Below are 20,106 nucleotides of genomic sequence, written 5' to 3' on the forward strand. Positions count from 1 at the left end.
ATTTGCTGTATTAATTAGTAGCTAAGTTAGAACTTAGCTTCAGAATACAAACTTTATTATGATTAATTGCAGGAGTTGTCAGAACCAGACAGTTGAAGGAACTGTCAGAACCAGAAATATCATGAATGCATAAAATATATGTAGATGTACAGAATATGTGTTAATCACCTTTTTATGTAATTGGTAAGTCTTGGTGGCTCAGATGGTAAAGCATCTGCCTGCAATGCGGGAGACCTGGGTTCGATTCCTGGGTCGGGAAGATCTCCTGGAGAAGGAAATGGCAATCCACTACAGCACTCTTGCCTGGAAAATCCCATGGTTGGAGGAGCCTGATAGGCTACAGTCCATGGGGTCGCAAAGAGTTGGACATGACTGAGCAACTTCACTTTCATTTTCTCTTTTCTTTTCAGGCTGTTAGTAGTTAAGTTTCGGGGGAGTCAAAATTATACACGTATCTTTGACGGAAGGTGGTACCCATAATCCTCACACTGTTCCCATAATTGAGCCCCTAAGTGATTAAAGTTCTAAGTCAGATTTTTTTAATAGCATTTTTCAAAAGCTAACCTAGAAAATTTAGGGTAATGTGCAAAATTAAGCTCTTCTTTTTACTGTGTATGATCTCCAGGGAAGGAGAGTCTGTGTTGAGTGTTCTGGCTTGCTGTTGCCAAAACTGTTTTCTGATGTACCACTCCAGACTTGTGACTAGGTAGCAGCATTGATGATTGTTTACTAGTGCATGATATTTGGTCCTACAAATGTGTTTTTCAGTTAGTTCCTTTATGACCTCAAGCAAGACCTTCACTATTTCCATTTTTTTTGACCAGAACATGTGATACATGTACTGCTGTGATTATTTGTAACCTCTGAGGCACTGGTACAGACTGAATGGATTTATTTTGTAATGTGGATAAACAGGATCTCTTGACTGCTCTTTAGAATTTACCCAAATTGCTGAAACTAAAGATAAATGATGTAATTATATAAAGAAAAAAAGTTAGCTGAAATATCAGGGAACTCGTACTACTAAGATTTATCCAGAACTAAGCATTAATATATAAAGCACTTAGCGTAGATAGTTGATGATTTTAAAAACAGAATATTAATAAGTACATGAAAAAGTAGGAGTAATTGTCTGTGGTTTTCCTTTAGCAAATAATAATATCTGTTGGTTTGCATATATAAATATGCAGTGCCTTTAAAAAGAATGTATGCAGCCACTTTGTTCTGAAGCACATAATGTACATAATAATGAAGGAAATTCAAAATGATACCCTGTTGGGAATTCCCTGGTAGTCCAGTGATTAGGACTTGATGCTTTTGCTTCCAGAGCCAGGGTTCTATCTCTGGTAGGGGAGCTAAGATCCTACAAGCCTTGAGGTGTGGCCAAAACCAAACCAACCAACGTACCAAACAAACAAAAAAAAGAAAATGATATCCTGTAATATATTTTTTTATATATCTTCCATTTAAAATTTAAAGTTACCGTTAACAAGTCTAGATTCTGGTACAAGAATTCTGGTACATCTAATTAGATATGAAATCTTTCATGTGTCTTCACTACTCTGATTTTCATTTTCCTGTAAAAATAAAAGTGGTTTTTAGGTATCTGTTGGTGAAAAAATAAATTCCACTGAGTAACTTTTAAAAATTTTATTGGTTTATTCAGTGGTTCATGAATTGGGCAGCATCCCATTTAGCAGATAGAAAGGAGCTTTGAGGGGCTGTACAAAATGAAAGACTTTAAGCAGAAGGAAACAGGGAAAGGAAGTTGTATTAGCTGGAAGTGGGTTAGTTATGGCAAAGTCACTTTCCTTTAGGAGATCGCAGGGTCTTTTAGGCAGATTACCTCACTCAAGATGACCAGGTGATTTCTGACTCACTAGTTTTAAGATTCTGTTTCTGGGAGAAGCCAAAACTGTAATTAATTTTTGGTTTGGTGACACAGGACTTAGCATAAGTGACTCCCCTTTTGTGTTTGTTGTCTTGTTTTTAATACTATCAACTATAAAATACGAAAATTGTATGCACTAGCAGGTGTTCATACTTAGAGATCTTTAAATGATAATTTTTAGTTGAATATTTGCTTATGTTGGTTAGGATTCACACATTTTACCTTGATTTATAGTTTTGTCGTCTTTTCTCCTAAGATCTCAGTGGTTCAATAGCACCCCCAGATGTCAAGTTAAACCTTGGTGGAGATTTTATCAAAGAATCTACAGCCACAACATTTCTGAGGCAAAGAGGATATGGCTGGCTTTTGGAAGTTGAAGATGATGACCCTGAAGATAACAAGCCACTCCTGTATGTAAAAATAATATGTATTTTTTGGATTCTAGAGCTGGTCTGTGAAATGATTATATTCTTTCATATTATTTAAGACAGGTATGGAAAACCTTAACCTTTTTGGTCAAAAGTTTTAGCTGTTTTCCGTTTTGCTAGTACATTTGACCCTTGAACAACTGAGGTTTGAACTGTGTAGATCTACTTATATGTGGATTATTTTCAGCACTTGTATTGGAAAATTTTTTTGAGATTTGCAGTAGTGCAAAAAAAAACTCGCAGGTGAACTGTGTAGCCTAGAAATATCATGAATGCATAAAATATAGATGTGCAGAATATGTGTTAATCAACTTTTTATGTAATTGCTAAGTCTTCTGGTCAACAGTAGGCTATTAGCAGTTAAGTTTTGGGGGAGTCAAAATTATACATGTATCTTTGATGGAGGGTGGCACCCATAATCCCCACATTGTTCAAGGTCACCTGCAATTAGTAAAACTGGAATAATGAAATAATATTTTGAACTCATTGAAAGTTCAGTTTAAGACAAATTAAGAATTCCCAAAAGATTACCTCTCCAAACTCTCTCCTGTATAGCAGTTCTCAAGCTACCCCTGGGAGGACTACAGGGATACTTTCACCTTCTTCATAGTACTTGAAGATTTTTAAGTGATTATGTATCCCTTGAGCTTCCCAGGTGGCGCTAGTAGTAAAGAACTCGCCTGCCAATTGCAGGAGACGTAAGAGACGTTCGATCCCTAGGTTGGGAAGATCTCCTGGAGGATGGCATGGCAACGCACTCCGGTTTTCTTGCCTGGAGAATCCCCATGGACAGAGGAGCCTGGCGGGCTATAGTCCATAGGGTCGCAGAGTCAGACACGACTGAAGCAACTTAGCACTCGTAAATAATCAATAGCATGCACACGTATCACTTAGGGGGAAAAAGTGAAGAATTTAACAGTTTGGAAAGAAGAACCTGCTGCTGCTGCTGCTAAGTTGCTTCAGTCGTGTCTGACTCTGTGTGACCCCACAGATGGCAGCCCACCAGGCTCCTCTATCCCTGGGGTTCTCCAGGCAAGAACACTGGAGTGGGTTGCCATTTCTCTCTCCAACGCATGCATGCTTGCCAAGTTGCTTCAGTTGTGTCCAACTCTGTGCGACCCTTTGGACAGCAGCCCACCAGGCTCCTCTGCCCACGGGATTCTCTTGACAAGAATACTGGAGTGGGTTGCCATTTCCTTCTCCCCTAAGAAGAACCTATAGCATTGTAAAATCAAGGCATTACCAGATTATTCTCTGTAGTAATTATTGGTAGATCAAGTACTAAAAACGTCTGTTTCTCAATGTTAATATACTGAATTTCATAAAATCTAAGATGTTGTAGATTATAAGATGCAGTTATTTTACATTTATTAATAAAAGAGAAAAAGTGGCTAAGACAGCATAAAGCTAGAACATTAAAGGGCTATCCTATCTCCTTAGTGTAAGGATAAATGAGAAATGATCAACCATGCAAAAAGAGAAACCAAGGAAGTTTGCTTGTCTGTTTGGCACTGGGTGAAGTGTTGGAAGAAAAATTCCTATGAGAATATAGACTTGCAGTCTGTGGTCCCAAAAATTCTCAAGAGAACAATTTTATTTAAAGTCTCAAATTGGTAGTGCCTCCAGGAGACTGGCAAAAGGAAAAGCAGATCTTGGAAGCACTTGCCTCATGCCAGACTGACGACAGTTGTTAAGACACCAGCTATTGTGAGATGTATCCCAACTTTAGAGATGTTGGAAATGTACTTCAAATGCAAATGTTTTGTTGACCTGTGGAGACTACTGTTATATTTAAACTTTTCTTAAATTCTAATACAACTGGCTCAATATTCAAAAGTGTGTGCCTTCTAAGAATTCTTATTTTAAAATTATAGGGAAGAATTGGATATTGATCTAAAGGATATTTACTACAAAATTCGATGTGTTTTGATGCCAATGCCATCACTTGGTTTTAATAGACAAGTGGTGAGAGACAATCCTGACTTCTGGGGTCCTCTGGCTGTTGTTCTTTTCTTTTCCATGATATCATTATATGGACAGTTTAGGGTAAGTACATCTGCCTTTACACAAATTCTAAATAGTTTAAGAGTTTTAAAATTTAAAATAACAAATATTAACTGTAGTACTTCATTATGTTTGAAAAATGCTTTAGCTTTACCCATCATTTCTCACTTTTCCATCCCTACAACTGTTCTTCAATAAATGGGAGGTTCCTTGGATTAATGGCTTCCAAACTATTCAACATCATCATTCACATGAAAAGTATTAGTATTTGTATGGCAAGTGGGTAAGTGGTAGGGACTGTTCCCAGCTGCCCATGGCCTTTCTGGTTTTCCATAAGAATAAATAATTGGAAACAACAATACTCATGTTTTTACCTTTTATTCATTTTTAGTTCTGTTTTTTAAAATAAACTTTTTAATGAAGACAGGAATTCCATTAGTATTTGTTTTTACATAATACTATGTCCCATTCTCAGAGGCCTCATCTGTATCATCAAAACACAGAATATACACATCACTCTCTCATCTTTAGTGTAAGGCTTTAGGGGAGTAAAAAATAATTCTTTATCACAGAGTGATTTGGAAATAAATTAGTTTCCTTTTGTTCTATAATACACTTCTGTAAGTTTAGTGACTTAAAACAATGAAGATTTATTCTTTGACAGTTCTCGAAGTCAGAAATCCAAGTTGAGTGTTAAAGGGCTAGAATCAAAATGTCAGCAGGCTGGTTCCTCTGGATGCTCCAGGACAGTCTGTTGCTTGTCTCTTTCCAAGTCAGAGCCTGCAACGTTCCTTGACTTCTGGTTGCATCACTGTAATCTCCATTGTCACATTGTCTACTCTACTGTAGTCAGATATCCTTCTGCCTCCTTTCCTAAAGGACATTTGTGATTAAATTTGTGGTTACTTGATAATTCAGAGTATTCTCTCCATAGCAAAATCCTTAATGTTATATAACACTAGTCCTATTAATATTTACCTTGGATCAATTTACATCAAGTATTCTGTTGCAGACAAGGACCATTGAAGAAATTGAATGGGGGTTCTGGTCTCTTGCCTACCACCAACCCTTCATGCAGAGCATCTCTAAGTGAATTTTATCTATATAATCTTTCATTTGAATGCAGGGTTCTAAGGCTAAAAACAGAAAATTTTTAACTCCATAGAATGTTTCTTAATTTGAATTTGTTAAATATTTTCTCATGCTGGATTGATGTAATACCTTTTTGGCAAGAATATCAAACAAGTGACATTGTGCCCTTCTCTACATACTATTAGGCATTACATGATACTGATATGTCTTATTCCTAGTGCCATTATTGTTGATCACTTGGTAAGGCAAGGGGATGGTATGTGCCCAATTCCTCCACTGTAAAGTTGCTATTTTTCCCTTTTTAATATAATAAATATCTTGTGGAGATACTTTGTGACTATGCAAGCACTCTGTTTCTCATCAAATTTTAGCCCACTAATTTTAGCATCTATTGATGGACCTTTCTTTCCATAATTATTACTATATTGTTTACTGAATATGATTTTCCTCCTTTCTTCCCCATGTATTAATTAGTATTCTCTTTGGAACAGCTATTCTTTCTTTGTCATTACTTATTTATCTTTGTTAGTATAGACAGATATTTATTTTGCTTTGTGGACTATCAGTTCAATTCAGTTCAGTTCAGTCGCTCAGTCGTGTCTGACTCTTTGCGACCCCATGAATCGCAGCACGCCAGGCCTCCCTGTCCATCACCAACTCCCGGAGTTCACTCAAACTTAAGCTCATCAAGTCGGTGATGCCATCCAGGCATCTCATCCTCTGTCGTCCCCTTCTCCTCCTGCCCCCAATCCCTCCCAGCATCAGAGTCTTTTCCAATGAGTCAGCTGTTTGTGTGGGGTGGCCAAAGTACTGGAGTTTCAGCTTTAGCATCATTCCTTCCAAAGAAATCCCAGGGCTGATCTCCTTTAGAATGGACTGGTTGGATCTCCCTGCAGTCCAAGGGACTCTCAAGAGTCTTCTCCAACACCACAGTTCAAAAGCATCAATTCTTCGGCGCTCAGCCTTCTTCACAGTCCAACTCTCACATCCATACATGACTACTGGAAAAACCATAGACTTGACTAGATGGACCTTTGTTGGCAAAGTAATGTCTCTGCTTTTGAATATGCTATCTAGGTTAGTTGTAACTTTACTTCCAAGGAGTAAGCGTCTTTTAATTTCATGGCTGCAGTCACCATCTGCAGTGATTTTGGAGCCCAGAAAAATAAAGTCAGTCACTGTTTCCCCATCTATTTGCCATGAAGTGATGGGACCAGATGCCATGGTCTTCGTTTTCTAAATGTTGAGCTTAAGGCCAACTTTTTTACTCTCCTCTTTCACTTTCATCAAGAGGCTTTTTTTTTAGTTCCTCTGCACTTTCTGCCATAAGGGTGGTGTCATCTGCATATCTGAGGTTATTGATATTTCTCCCAGCAGTCTTGATTCCAGCTTCTGCTTCATCCAGCCCAGCGTTTCTCATGATGTACTCTGCATAGAAGTTAAATAAGCGGGGTGACAATATACAGCCTTGACATACTCCTTTTCCTATTTGGAACCAGTCTGTTGTTCCGTGTCCAGTTCTAACTGTGGCTTCCTGACCTGCATATAGGTTTCTCAAGAGGCAGGTCAGGTGGTCTGGTATTCCCATCTCTTTCAGAATTTTCCACAGTTGATTGTGATCCACACAGTCAAAGGCTTTGGCATAGTCAATAAAGCAGAAATAGATGTTTTTCTGGAACACTCTTGCTTTTTTGATGATCCAGTGGATGTTGGCAATTTGATCTCTGCTTCCTCTGCCTTTTCTAAAACCAGCTTGAACATCTGGAAGTTCACGGTTCACGTATTGCTGAAGCCTGGCTTGGAGAATTTTGAGCATTACTTTACTAGGGTGTGAGATGAGTGCAGTTGTGTGGTAGTTTGAACATTCTTTGGCATTGCCTTTCTTTGGGATTGGAATGAAAACTGACCTTTTCCAGTCCTGTGGCCACTGCTGAGCTTTCCAAATTTGCTGGCATATTGAGTGCAGCACTTTCACAGCATCATCTTTCAGGATTTGAAATAGCTCCACTGGAATTCCATCACCTCCACTAGCTTTGTTCATAGTGATGCTTCCTAAGGCCCACTTGACTTCACATTCCAGCATGTCTGGATCACACCATCGTAATTATCTTGGTCGTGAAGATCTTTTTTGTACAGTTCTCTGTGTATTCTTGCCACCTCTTAATATCTTCTGCTTCTGTTAGGTCCATACCATTTCTGTCCTTCATTGAGTCCATCTTTGCATGAAATGTTCCGTTGGTATCTCTCATTTTCTTGAAGAGATCTCTAGTCTTTCCCATTCTGTTGTTTTCCTCTATGTCTTTGCATTGATCACTGAGGAAGGCTTTCTTACCTCTCTTTGCTATTCTTTGGAACTCTGCATTCAGATGCTTATATCTTTCCTTTTCTCCTTTGTTTTTCGCTTCTCTTCTTTTCATAGCTATTTGTAAGGCCTCCCCAGACAGCCATTTTGCTTTTTTGCATTTCTTTTCCTTGGGCACGGTCTTGATCATTGTCTCCTATACAATGTCATGAACCTCCGTCCATAATTCATCAGGCACTCTAGGTATGACCTAAATCAAATCCCTTATGATTATGGACTATAATCCAGTATAATCATGTATTTTATTGCTTAGATTGTTGTAGTTTTAGCTATTGGAAGCTCCTTCAGGTTAGCTTTGGTATCCTTTTGACATATTCCCATCCTTTTTTGAGTGCTTCCTTTCTTCTTGATTCCACAGTGCATTCTGGACTCATCTTTCATTTTCCCTGTCCCAGCCCTGGAATCAGTCATTTCCCTAGGGAGTCCTAGTTCCTTTTACGGGGGAATATTTAGAAACCAGTAAGTATCTGGGTTTCCCAGATGGCATTAGTGGTAAAGAATCCACCTGCCAGTGCAGGAGATGTAAGAGATGTGGGTTCAGTCCCTGTGTCGGAAATATCCCCTGGAAAAGGAAATGGCAACTCATGTCTGGAAAATCCAATGGGCAGTAGAGCCTGGTGGGCTACAATTCCATGGGGTCGCAAAGAATCTGACATGGCTAAGGACACACATCACGCACCATAACTCTGCAGTTAGTCTTCTTTATGTTGCTACCCGCTATCTTTATTTCTAGACCCTCTCAAGCAGACAGAACCTGGAAATACATGCATGTATCATTATTATGTCAAGTCTCAAGAGTTAAAATTGTCTGAAGTGTTGTCCACATTCTATTACTTGGATTAATGTGTAATTAATGTAAATTTTAGAGACCTCCTGAGGTTAGTAACTTGTTTCACGGATAAATTTATCATGTAGAATGCTATAGAGCAGGAGTTGAGAGTCAACACTTTGCTGTCGTTTTGCTGTCATCTTTTATCATAGATCTTAAAATACTGAGGTTTCCTTAAGCAACCGATCATTGCCACATTTTCAGTTTGGATGTAAAATTATATTACATATTATATTCTTACTAGGTTTTCGGAAGATACCTGGGAACCCAAACTTCCTATGACCTAAAGTCAGTGATACCAAAATACCTTATATGGTAGAGAATTGAGCTCATGGGAAATTTTCAGCTTATTTGGTAACACAGATATTAATTGCATGAATTTTTTTTCTCTTAAGGTGGTTTCATGGATTATAACCATTTGGATATTTGGTTCACTAACGATTTTCTTACTGGCTAGAGTTCTTGGTGGAGAAGTAAGTAGTTAATTTTGAAAACAGTCTCTGTTTTTTATGGTAAGCTTTATTGTTGATATTGCAGATACTATTAGTAACTATGTTCATTGTAATTGTCTGTTGCCCCAGAACTGCTTTTAATTTATGCTTCTTTCAAGGTGACCTATATATTAGTATTATGCATACTCTAAATGTTATGAGAAAGAGGAAAGAAAAAATCCTATCATTTATAAATAACTTAGCACTTTATAGGGAAACATACAATTTATTCTCTGTTTAGTCCTCAAACTTTTGATCTCAGGTCCATAGAGCTTATTGCCAAATTCAGACTTAAACTGAAGAAGGTAGAGAAAATCACTAGACCATACAGGTATGCCCTAAATCAGATCCCTTACAATTATACGGTGGAAGTGAGAAATAGATTTAAGGGACTAGCTCTGAGAGACAGAGTGCCTGATGAACTATGGATGGAGATTCGTGACATTGTTCAGGAGACAGGGATCAAGACCTTTCCCAAGAAAAAGAAATGCAAAAAAGCAAAATGGCTGTCTGAGGAGCTCCTACAAATAGCTATGAAAAGAAGAAAAGCAAAAAGGAAAGATATAAGCATCTGAATGCAGAGTTCCAAAGAATAGCAAGGAGACATAAGAAAGCCTTCCTCAGTGATCAGTGCAAAGAATTAGAGGAAAATAATAGAATGGGAAAGACTAGATCTCTTCAAGAAAATTCGAGATACCAAGGGAAAATGTCATACAAAGATGAGCTCAATAAATGACAGAAATGGTATGGACCTAACAGAAGCAGAAGATATTGAGAAGAGGTGGCAAGAATACACAGAAGAACTGTACAAAAAGGATCTTCACGACCCAGAAAATCATGATGGTGTGATCACTCACCTAGAGCCAGACATCCTGGAATGTGAGGTCAAGTGGGCCTTAGGAAGCATCACTAGGAGCAAAGCTAGTGGAGGTGATGGAATTCCAGTTGAGCTATTTCAAATCCTGAAAGATGATGCTGTGAAAGTGCTGCACTCAATATGCCAGCAAATTGGGAAACTTGGCAGTGGCCACAGGACTGGAAAAGGTCAGTTTTCACTCCAATCCTAAAGAAAAGCAGTGCCAAAGAATGCTCACACTACTGCACAATTGCACTCATCTCACATGCTGGGAAAGTAATGCTCAAAATTCTCCAAGTCAGGCTTCAACAATACTTGAACCATGAACTTCCAGATGTTCAAGCTGGTTGTAGAAAAGGCAGAGGAACCAGAGATCAAAATGCCAACATCCGCTGGATCATCGAAAAAGCAAGAGTATTCCAGAGAAACATCTATTTCTGCTTTATTGACTATGCCAAAGCCTTTGACTGTATGGATCACAATAAACTGGAAAATTCTGAAAGAGATGGGAATACCAGACCACCTGACCTGCCTCTTGAGAAACCTATATGCAGGTCAGGAAGCCACAGTTAGAACTGGACATGGAACAACTGACTGGTTCCAAATAGGAAAAGGAGTATGTCAAGGCTGTATATTGTCACCCTGCTTATTTGACTTCTATGCAGAGTACATCATGAGAAACACTGGGCTGGAAGAAGCACAAGCTGGAATCAAGATTGCCAGGAGAAATATCAATAACCTCAGATATGCAGATGACACCACCCTTGTGGCAGAAAGTGAAGAAGAACTAAAGAGCCTCTTGATGAAAGTGAAAGAGGAGAGTGAAAAAGTTGGCTTAAAGCTCAACGTTCAGAAAACTAAGATCATGGCATCTGGTCCTATGGCAAATAGATGGGGAAACAGTGGCAGACTTCCCTGTTTTGGGCTCCAAAATAACTACTGCAGATGGTCACTGCAGCCATGAAATTAAAAGCTTACTCCTTGGAAGGAAAGTTTTGACCATCCTAGACAGGATATTGGAGAAGGCAATGGCAGCCCACTCCAGCACTCTTGCCTGGAAAATCCCATGGACGCAGGAGCTTGGTGGGCCGCAGTCCATGGGGTCGCTAAGAGTCAGACACGACTGAGCAACTTCCTTTCACTTTTCACTTTCATGCATTGGAAAAGGAAATGGCAACCCACTCCAGTATTCTTGCTTGGAGAATCCCAGGGATAGGGCAGCCTGGTGGGCTGCGGTCTGTGGGGTTGCACAGAGTCGGACACGACTGAAGCGATTTAGTAGCAGCAGCAGACAGCATATTAAAAAGTAGAGCCGTTACTTTGCCAACAGAGGTCCGTCTAGTCAAGGCTATGGTTTTTCCAGTGGTCCTGTATGGATATGAGAGTTGGACTATAAAGAAAGCTGAGTGCCAAAAAATTGATGCTTTTGAACCGTGGTGTTGGAGCAGACGCTTGAGAGTCCCTTGGACTGCAAGGAGATCCAACCAGTCCATCCTAAAGGAAATCAGTCCTGAATATTCATTGGAAGGACTGATGTTGAAGCTGAAACTCCAGTACTTTGGGCACCTGATACAAAGAGCTGACTCATTTGAAAAGATCCTGATGCTTTGAAAGATTGAAGGCTGGAGGAGAATGGGACGACAGAGGATGAAATGGTTGGATGGCATCACCAACTCAATGGACATGAATTTGGGTAAGCTCTGAGAGTTGGTGACGGACAGGGAGGCCTTGCGTGCTGCAGTCCACGTTGTCGCAAAGAGTCGGACATGACTGAGTGACTGAACTGAACTGAACCATAGAGCTTAATGTAGGTTGTATTTACCAGTATTTATCATGGGGACTTCCCTGGTGGTCCAGTGGTTAAGATGCCACAGTTCCAGTGCAAAGGGTGAGAGTTCAGTCCCTGGTCAGGGAATAAACATGCCTCATTTTGTGACCAAAAAAGTTAAACAAAATTACCATGTTAGAAATTAAAATAAAAATAAAAAATTTTAATATGTGTTTATTCATTTAAAACTAAAAGCAAATCAAATGCATTTTAACATAAATAATGCATTTTAAAGAAAACTTTTTAAAACAAATTGAGGAAAATGCATTGTTATACATTCTTGCTAGTAGCTTTAATATCTGGGTTAGTGGAATCTGGATCCTGATACCTGCTTTCTGCATTCAATTGTTACAGGATATATCGCTTTGGATAAAGTATATATAAAAAATAAGTCCTCATACAGGTATATAATTTGAAAAGGAGGGATATTTTAACACTTTTTTGGGGATGATTGTGGTTATTCTATTCTGATACTATATTAACACTCAAGAGATAATAGTGTTTTTTTTTGTCTCTTGTTAATATTTATAATTTACCAAAAATCAGACATGTTGTCTGACCTATACCATCACTTTTTTTCAATTAATTAACTTTAATTGGAGGATAATTACTTTATAGTATTGCAATAGTTTTTGCCATACATCAACATGAATCAGCCACAGTTCTACATGTGTCCCTCCCATCCTAAACACACCCCCCCACCTCCCTCCCAACCCTGTTCCTCTGGGTATTCTCAGAGCACCAGCTTTGGGTGCCCTCAACAGGAAATAGTTTCTTAAAGTTTTTTTGTGAGGAATCTCAAACCATATTAGTGAACTTTTTATATTGTTTCATTGAAATTCATTTTGAATGGATCTTTTTAACCCATGCATGGTCATCTAGAGAACACTAGTTCACTGAGGTTTGCAGAACTTCCAAATGTTGACACGTTTTATTCTGTGATATCAGAAAACCACATTCACTAAGGTCACCTATCTCAGCAGAAAATGTCAAGATTACAGTGTGGGATGTAAGTTTACCAAAATTCTACTTTTTGCTTGAGAGATAGCATTTAGTAATTTGAAAAAAATACTGTGAGCTGTTTTTCTTGAAGCAACAGGCTTGTTTCATTCAGTTTCAGTCATGTTGCCTATCAGTACCTAACTGAATAATTATAGTTTTTCATTTGTTCTTTCACGTAAGAATGGTGTTCCATGGATAAAGCATCTAATTCAACTCTTCACTTAAGCAGTTGTACACGTGCTTTCCTTGGGATAACCATTGAATCAAGGTAGAAGAAGTGCTTTCTGTGTACTTTGCATTTTGTTACACAGAATATTAAAAAGGCATATTCAAAGGTTGAGGTTTAATAAAATAAGTCATTTTAACTGTTTCGTTAAGGACGTTTTTAAGTGAAACAGGAGGGGTTTTTTTCTTTCTTTTCTGTGTATGGTAGTAAAGAACATAGTTACTATTAGTACAGTTCATACCACATTGGCATAATAAAGCAGCATGATGTTTTACCCATTGCTTTTGTTCTATTAGTATCAATATCAACCTTATTTAAAAAGGCAAATAATGCTTTATCACTATTATAAAAAATAGTTTTGATGTCCGGTCTTTTACAAGAGTCTCCTGGATCCCCAGAATACCATGGGCCACACCTTGAGAATCACTGCCCCATTAACTTAGAGTTTATGAATTACTGTAAACCTAGGAATTGTAGCACTCTGGGATTTATCTGTTTGGAGAGAGTAAAGCAGAAGGGATGCCAGGCAAAGTTATCATACTGGTGCTGACTCATATTAGGCTTACTCTATGAACACTAAATGCTAAATGTTGAACTCTTGAGCCTTTTTCTCACACTTGGGGGAAAGGTCTCCAAATCTGATTCTTAGCTCTTGTTCTTCTACTTTCCAGTTTCCAAAATTAACTTGCTGTTGTTCCATCTTCTCGCCTCTTGTTCATGCCTCTTAACAAAAAGAAGTTTCTTTTTTTTTCTTCCCTTTTAGTGGAGTTTCGAGAAGGAATGGTATTAGATATGTGTTCAGTTCACCATCTTAATCTACAACTCTTGAATAAGTTTAGAGTAACATTTATCTGTGTAACTTTTTTACTCTACTTATAGAAATTTAAAATAATTTTAACAGGGACTTAAAATGACATTTGTTTGCGTATTATTTTTTATATTCTAGACAAAATCTCATACAATTTTTATATGAAGACAGGTATCACTAATTGTTTTGGTAATTTAAGATTGTTGTTGACTCAAACAGGGTCTCTGTATTAACTTAGAGGAGTGGGATAGGGAGGGAGATGGGAGGGAAGTTCAGGATGGACAGGACATATGTATACCTGTGGCTGATTCATGTTGAAGTTTGACAGAAAACAACAAAATTCTGTAAAGCAATTATCCTTCAACGAAAAAAATAAATAAATTGAAAAAAAAAAAAAAAAAAAAGACTGTTTGAGGAAGTTAAAAGACCTAGATCTTATATCTTACTTTGAACTCTAACTAGCTAGCTGTCTTTCCTGAACAAAGACCTTTGTTTCTCTGAGAATCAGTTTCTTCATAATGGGGATAGTATTACTACTACTACATGGTACTTTTATGATTTTCTTAATTCTCATGCTTATGCAAGTACAACAAAGTATATATGATGTTTAATAGTGGTTAAAATAAGTAACTTGATTTCTATGATATTTATTTAAAATTTTGAAAATTCACAGGTTGCGTATGGCCAAGTTCTTGGAGTTATAGGATATTCATTACTTCCTCTCATTGTAATAGCCCCTATACTTTTGGTGGTTGGATCATTTGAAGTCGTGTCTACACTTATAAAAGTAAGTAGTGTGTGTTATAAAAAGTAGTTTACTGTTTTGCAGTCAGGAAAGTCTACAATTGCCCCTGCATATCCATGGGAGATTGGTTCTAGGATTGCCCCCCACCACCACCACAGACACAAAAATCTTCAGGTGTTCCAACTCCCCAGTATAAAATTATGTAGTATTTGCATATAACCTATGCAAATCCTTCCATCTACTTTTTAAAATCATCTCCAGATTACTTTTGATACTTAATACAATATAAATTGTTGTCTGTAGTCCAGCATACTCAGGTTTGGCTTTTTGAAACTTTCTGGAATTATTTTTTTTCCCAAATATTTTCAGTCCACAGTTGTTTGAATCCATAGATGCAGAACTCACAGGTAATAAGAGCTGACCGTACTAGTTTTATGGCTAAAGAATCTTGTAATCTATAGCTGTTTATATCAAGCAGTTAGTAGTATTTTGAAACAGTGACCTTACTCACTGATTTTACCAAATATTTTCCCCTTTTAATTGCCAGAAATTATAATGTATATCTAGGGTGGAATAAAGAACAAAGAGCAAATCTGGCCTCAGGATATTACACTCAAATTTTTTTATTTAATGTTAAACATTTCTTTTCTGTGCTTATAAAATGAATTTATTATATTTATTTGAAATTCCACTGGATGTTTATTTAATAATTGTTAACTCCTATTTGAATAGTAAATTACTGGTCAAGTAAGATATACGTAGTTCTAATAAACTGACTTTTCTGTGTTGCAGAAATTAGGACTTCTTTATGCTGTGTTAAACTTATTAACAATGTACCCACTTTAAACATTTACTGATAATATTAAACACTATTAATGAATAGTGATATAGCAAATTTTGGTATTTATTAATTTTGAACCACTTTGGAAAAAATAAACGACTACTTTCACACATGTATGTATATTACACAGTGAATGTAATTTTTTTCTTTATGGAAAATAGAACTTCTTAAGACCACTACTTTCAATACTATCATTATGTAGTCTCCATATTAGAGTATTTAAATACTAGAGTATTTAAGTAGACTAACTTAAGTAGAGTTACTTTATGACTTTCAGTTTCACTTAAAGTTTATTACTAATTCCAGTGTAAAAGAAATTATTCCTTTTAGAATTGAATAACTCCAGGCTAACACTGACATATAAGCCTTGGATATTGAGAAGAGTTGGATTTTAGAACTGAATTCTAAATTCCTGAACTGGTTTTGCCTCTTGTTGTCCGCCTTGGGGAGCTATCTTTTCTTACTCTCCTCTTAGAGTAAACTTAGCAACTACTTTTTTGGATTTGTTATGAAGATTTTGAAGAATAATGACTAGAATAGTGCTTGACACACAGTAGGCACTCAAGCAGTAGCTGTTATTATTATAAATATTAAATATTTTGAAAATATCTTTGTATGTTTCAACTGTTGGAACACTCTAGAAACCAAGAAACACTTTCATTCCTCTAATACTAATTTTTTTTTAAATATCATTATTAGTGCTTAGGTTGAAAGTCTTGCAGTGCAGAAGCTAGCCCCACCCATGCTGGCCTTTAATTATTTAGTCTTAGTGAACATACCACTTTACTGAGTCATTCAGGATCACTGCCTGTGTGTTGTTTTACTTGGGTTAAAGATTGTTTGAATGCTTCTGAGACTATTCCCAAAACTGCTAAAACTGTGTCCTCTGGTTATTTTTAGTCATTGAGTTCAACTGAAAATTGGTCTTTAATATTCTTTATACAACAAGTGAATGTGTTATTATAAAATAGAAGTCTTTTTTTATAAAATCATTAAAATTTTAGTATAAAAATTTTGTGAACTTTAGATATTTCTTTGCCACATTTCTTTCCCTGATCACTTAAATCATCTTTGTGTAGCGATCTGTTTTGCATGTTTCTTGTTTTAGTCCAAAGTCTGTTGAGAAATAATGAAATAATAATGAAAGAATGAAATAAATAATGAGAACTCTTATCCTTTAACTGTAGCATTGGAATGCAGTTTACAAGCACTAATTTTTTTTTAACATTAAATCTCTGTAATTTTACCAATCTTAACCATTTATTCACAACAAACATTTAATCATCATGTACAAATGGAATTTGATTATAATTTTATTTATTTCTCTATACTTTTTTGTAAGATTAAAATATCTTGTATTTTTTGTTTACATTTAGTTTTAAAAGTGCAGTAGAAAATTGAGTCATCTCAAATAATTTTCAGTCAATCTGCCAGTGTTTAATTTTTACCTCTGTACCAGTGGTTCTCAACTGATGCCAGTGTTGCCCCCCAGGGACATTCGGCAATGTCTGGAGACATTTTTGAGTGTCACAGATGGGGAGGGGTGGGGTGGCACTAGCGTAGAGTGGCTAGAAGCCGGGGGTACTGCCAAACATCCTACAGCGCACAGCACAACTTCCCACAACAGTCATCCAGCCCAGAAATTTGATTAGTGCAAGATTGAGAAACCCTGCTCTGTGCCAAGTGTTTCTATCATAATTTCCCTGATTTCTATCCTTGAAGTTATTCTCTCATTTTATTCTATAAAATGCCTTCAGTGACTACATAAAGAAGTATTACATAAATTTCTAGTGGATATAATTTAAAATTAAGTAGGTGCATAGTCAGAATACTCTAAACCAAAATGTTACATTTTTCCTCCTTCCCTTATAACACTATATTTCTACCTAGTCTTGGGAAAATTGTGTGAAATTTTCACTTAATCTGTTTTTCTACCTCTTGGAAGAAAAGAATATTTTCTACAGAATCAGTTAGTTTTCCTAGGAAACAAATATCTTTCAGCATCTCGTCCCAGTAATGGTTTTTCCAAAAGTTGCCTTGTCTTAAATCATCCAGGACAGTTGTTAAAATGACTGATAATTAGACCCTTCTTCGTTAGACATTCTGATTCAGTAGAACTAGAATGAATCCCGGGAAGCTAATAGTCACCCCAGGTGATTCTTATAATTAGACAAGTTTGATAACGTAAAACCTAAGTCATTTCCAGGTGTCAAGGAATAGAGCAAGGATGAATATTCTTAATAAGGTTTCAACATTCTCAATAAGTTTTGCTGTTTCTCTAATTGGTTGCCAGGATTGTTTTAAAAAAAAAATACTGCAAATGTAATTTTTACTCTATGATACTCAAAATGTTAATTGACTTGCTAATATGCTGCCTTTTGTCTTTTTTTTTTTTTTTTTTTAAGCTCTTTGGTGTGTTTTGGGCTGCCTACAGTGCTGCTTCATTGTTAGTGGGTGAAGAATTCAAGACCAAAAAGCCTCTCCTGATTTATCCAATCTTTTTATTATACATTTATTTTTTGTCCTTATATACTGGGGTGTGATCTAAGTCATATATAAGTAGAAAAAGACACTGTTACATTTCTGTGTAGGCTGGAAATTCTTGCTTGAGGATATTAAAAAACCCTGTTGATGGTAAAATTTTACATGTTCAGATGTAAAGGCAGTTTCAGGTCTTTTTAAAACAATTTTTTTTGTATTTAATTAAGCAATTGCAGTTATCTGAATATTTTTGGTCAGAGTTCTGAATTCTGTTTGATTCTTCATATTCCAGTGAATAAAATATAAAAGCATTGTGTTTTTAAGATTGTGTCAATATTCACCTAAAAATCTGTGCCAAAAGCACCTGGAATGGTAATTATATTTCACTTGAAGGGTAAATATAATAACATTCTGATCATCTAAAAGTGCAATTTTTTCCTTTAAAGAGTTTTCTCCTGCATTGCAGATCTTGTAGATATATATTTATATTTATACATATATATTTATGAAGTAATTCTTATTCACAAAATATATTTCTGAATAGCCTAAAAATTAAGATATTTTAAATCCGATGCTTACACTTTCTTTAATTTGGCCTTTAATCTTTTTATTTATGAATTAAATTTGCTCTTAAATTATATATAATTTTTAAAGTCTCGTACATGCTTCTGGCAATATGTCCTTGTTAAGAATTCTTTTTTTTTTTGTTGTACTTTTTTATTGCAAGATATTTGCTTTACAATATTGTGCTGGTTTCTGCCATACATCAGAATTTCTTAATAATAACAACTAAAACTAATTATAACAGTTGCTGATGTAGATTTGGTTTGTTTGGGTGTGCTTTTTTTTTACAAACCACTTTTGAATGTCTAAACATCTGATTTAAAGTTTCTGCTTATGGCATTTGATGGATATGGCATTTATTAAAACTGTCGGTATGTAGAAAAACAATATTATTTATGGTATCAGTAAATATTTTTAAGTGGCACTTCTAAGCCGTAAAAGTTGCTGAAAAGAGACCTTTAGAGTCTTGTGGTCCCGAGCAATGTTATGTATGTAACAATATGAACAGTATGAACAATATGAAGTATGAACGAGCAATATGAAGTAGAAAAAAAATAAAATGCTTCCCAGCTGTGTGTTTTGTTTTATAACACCTTGTCTTGTATTACCTGATATTTTAACAAGTATCAGGTACTCTTTAACAAACATACAATATTTGCTAAGAGAGATAATAAGAAATTCCAGCTAGTGAAATTTTATGCAAATAATTTCATAGACTTTAGATATACCTGTAATTAATATTAGTTTGTAAAGTAGGTGAAATATTTGATATCCATAAAATACCAAATGCCTAAGAACTATTAGCAAATTATTATATTGTCCTTTCTGGTCTCAGCTGGAAGAATTAACTGCTGTCTTCAATATGATAATGTGGCCACCTCTTGGGATATATTCCTTGAGCAACCTAATGTGTCAGGAAATATCCAGCAACTCTGAAATAAGCCTACAAATTAACAAGATATCAAGCCCATCTCTCATTCTTTTCTCCTCTCCCCCTAAAATAGAAAAAAGAACAAAACCCAAAAACTTTAAGCCACAGAAGTGAGAAGTATAGCGCTATCTTTGGGCCAGAATAATGTGGGAAAGTTACATGATGCTGATTATTTAAACAAGCTTAGAAAAACAGACTAGAAGCAACAGAGGGATAAAACTTCTAAAACTTAAAATAATTTGGAATAGTAAGGAAGGATCTGTAGCTACAGAAGCAGTAACTACAAAGTAAATGTTTGTAGGGGTTTCTGAGAGCAGTACTTTGTTTTGGTTGATTATTATATTTGATGTTCATAGCGCTGACTCTGGACTCTTCCCCCAAAAGCTTGGGGGTCCATACCAGCCAGTAGAATTTTACTAAGCAGTAAGTCAAGTGATTTTAGGACCAACTCCATCCAAAGGTGGTTTAAATTTTTTTTTAAGCTATCATTTCTTTAAGATGTGAATGAAAAGTTCACTTGTATGAATCTTGTTTATTATTGATGTAAGATAAAATGAAGTACTTGTGTTCCAAAAAGGTATTTAAAAATAATAGGATTTAATCTTGGGACTAGTCCAGTTTAAGGTATATATAAAAACAATTTATAATGTTTCATAATGTTTCAAGCTCAGCCACTGTCTTCATGGGCTAATGAGCAAAGCACTTAAAACAGATTGTCAGTTTGAAA

The 20,106-nt window shown here is 36.2% G+C and overlaps 1 protein-coding gene across 1 annotated transcript in view; it reads left to right on the forward strand.

The window, feature by feature from the left end:
- YIPF4 (Yip1 domain family member 4) overlaps positions 1–19,023 on the forward strand; it is a 34,085-nt gene extending 15,062 nt beyond the window's left edge. Inside the window, exons 2-6 of the mRNA XM_055539752.1 lie at positions 2,148–2,301; positions 4,194–4,365; positions 9,002–9,079; positions 14,491–14,604; positions 17,809–19,023. Coding sequence (XP_055395727.1) covers positions 2,148–2,301; positions 4,194–4,365; positions 9,002–9,079; positions 14,491–14,604; positions 17,809–17,946 — 656 coding nt within the window. The 3' untranslated portion in view covers positions 17,947–19,023. The remainder of the gene's footprint in view (positions 1–2,147; positions 2,302–4,193; positions 4,366–9,001; positions 9,080–14,490; positions 14,605–17,808) is intronic.
- Positions 19,024–20,106: the final 1,083 nt, after the last annotated feature.

The sequence above is a fragment of the Bubalus kerabau genome, chromosome 11, assembly GCF_029407905.1.
Source record: "Bubalus kerabau isolate K-KA32 ecotype Philippines breed swamp buffalo chromosome 11, PCC_UOA_SB_1v2, whole genome shotgun sequence".
Lineage (NCBI taxonomy): Eukaryota > Metazoa > Chordata > Mammalia > Artiodactyla > Bovidae > Bubalus > Bubalus kerabau.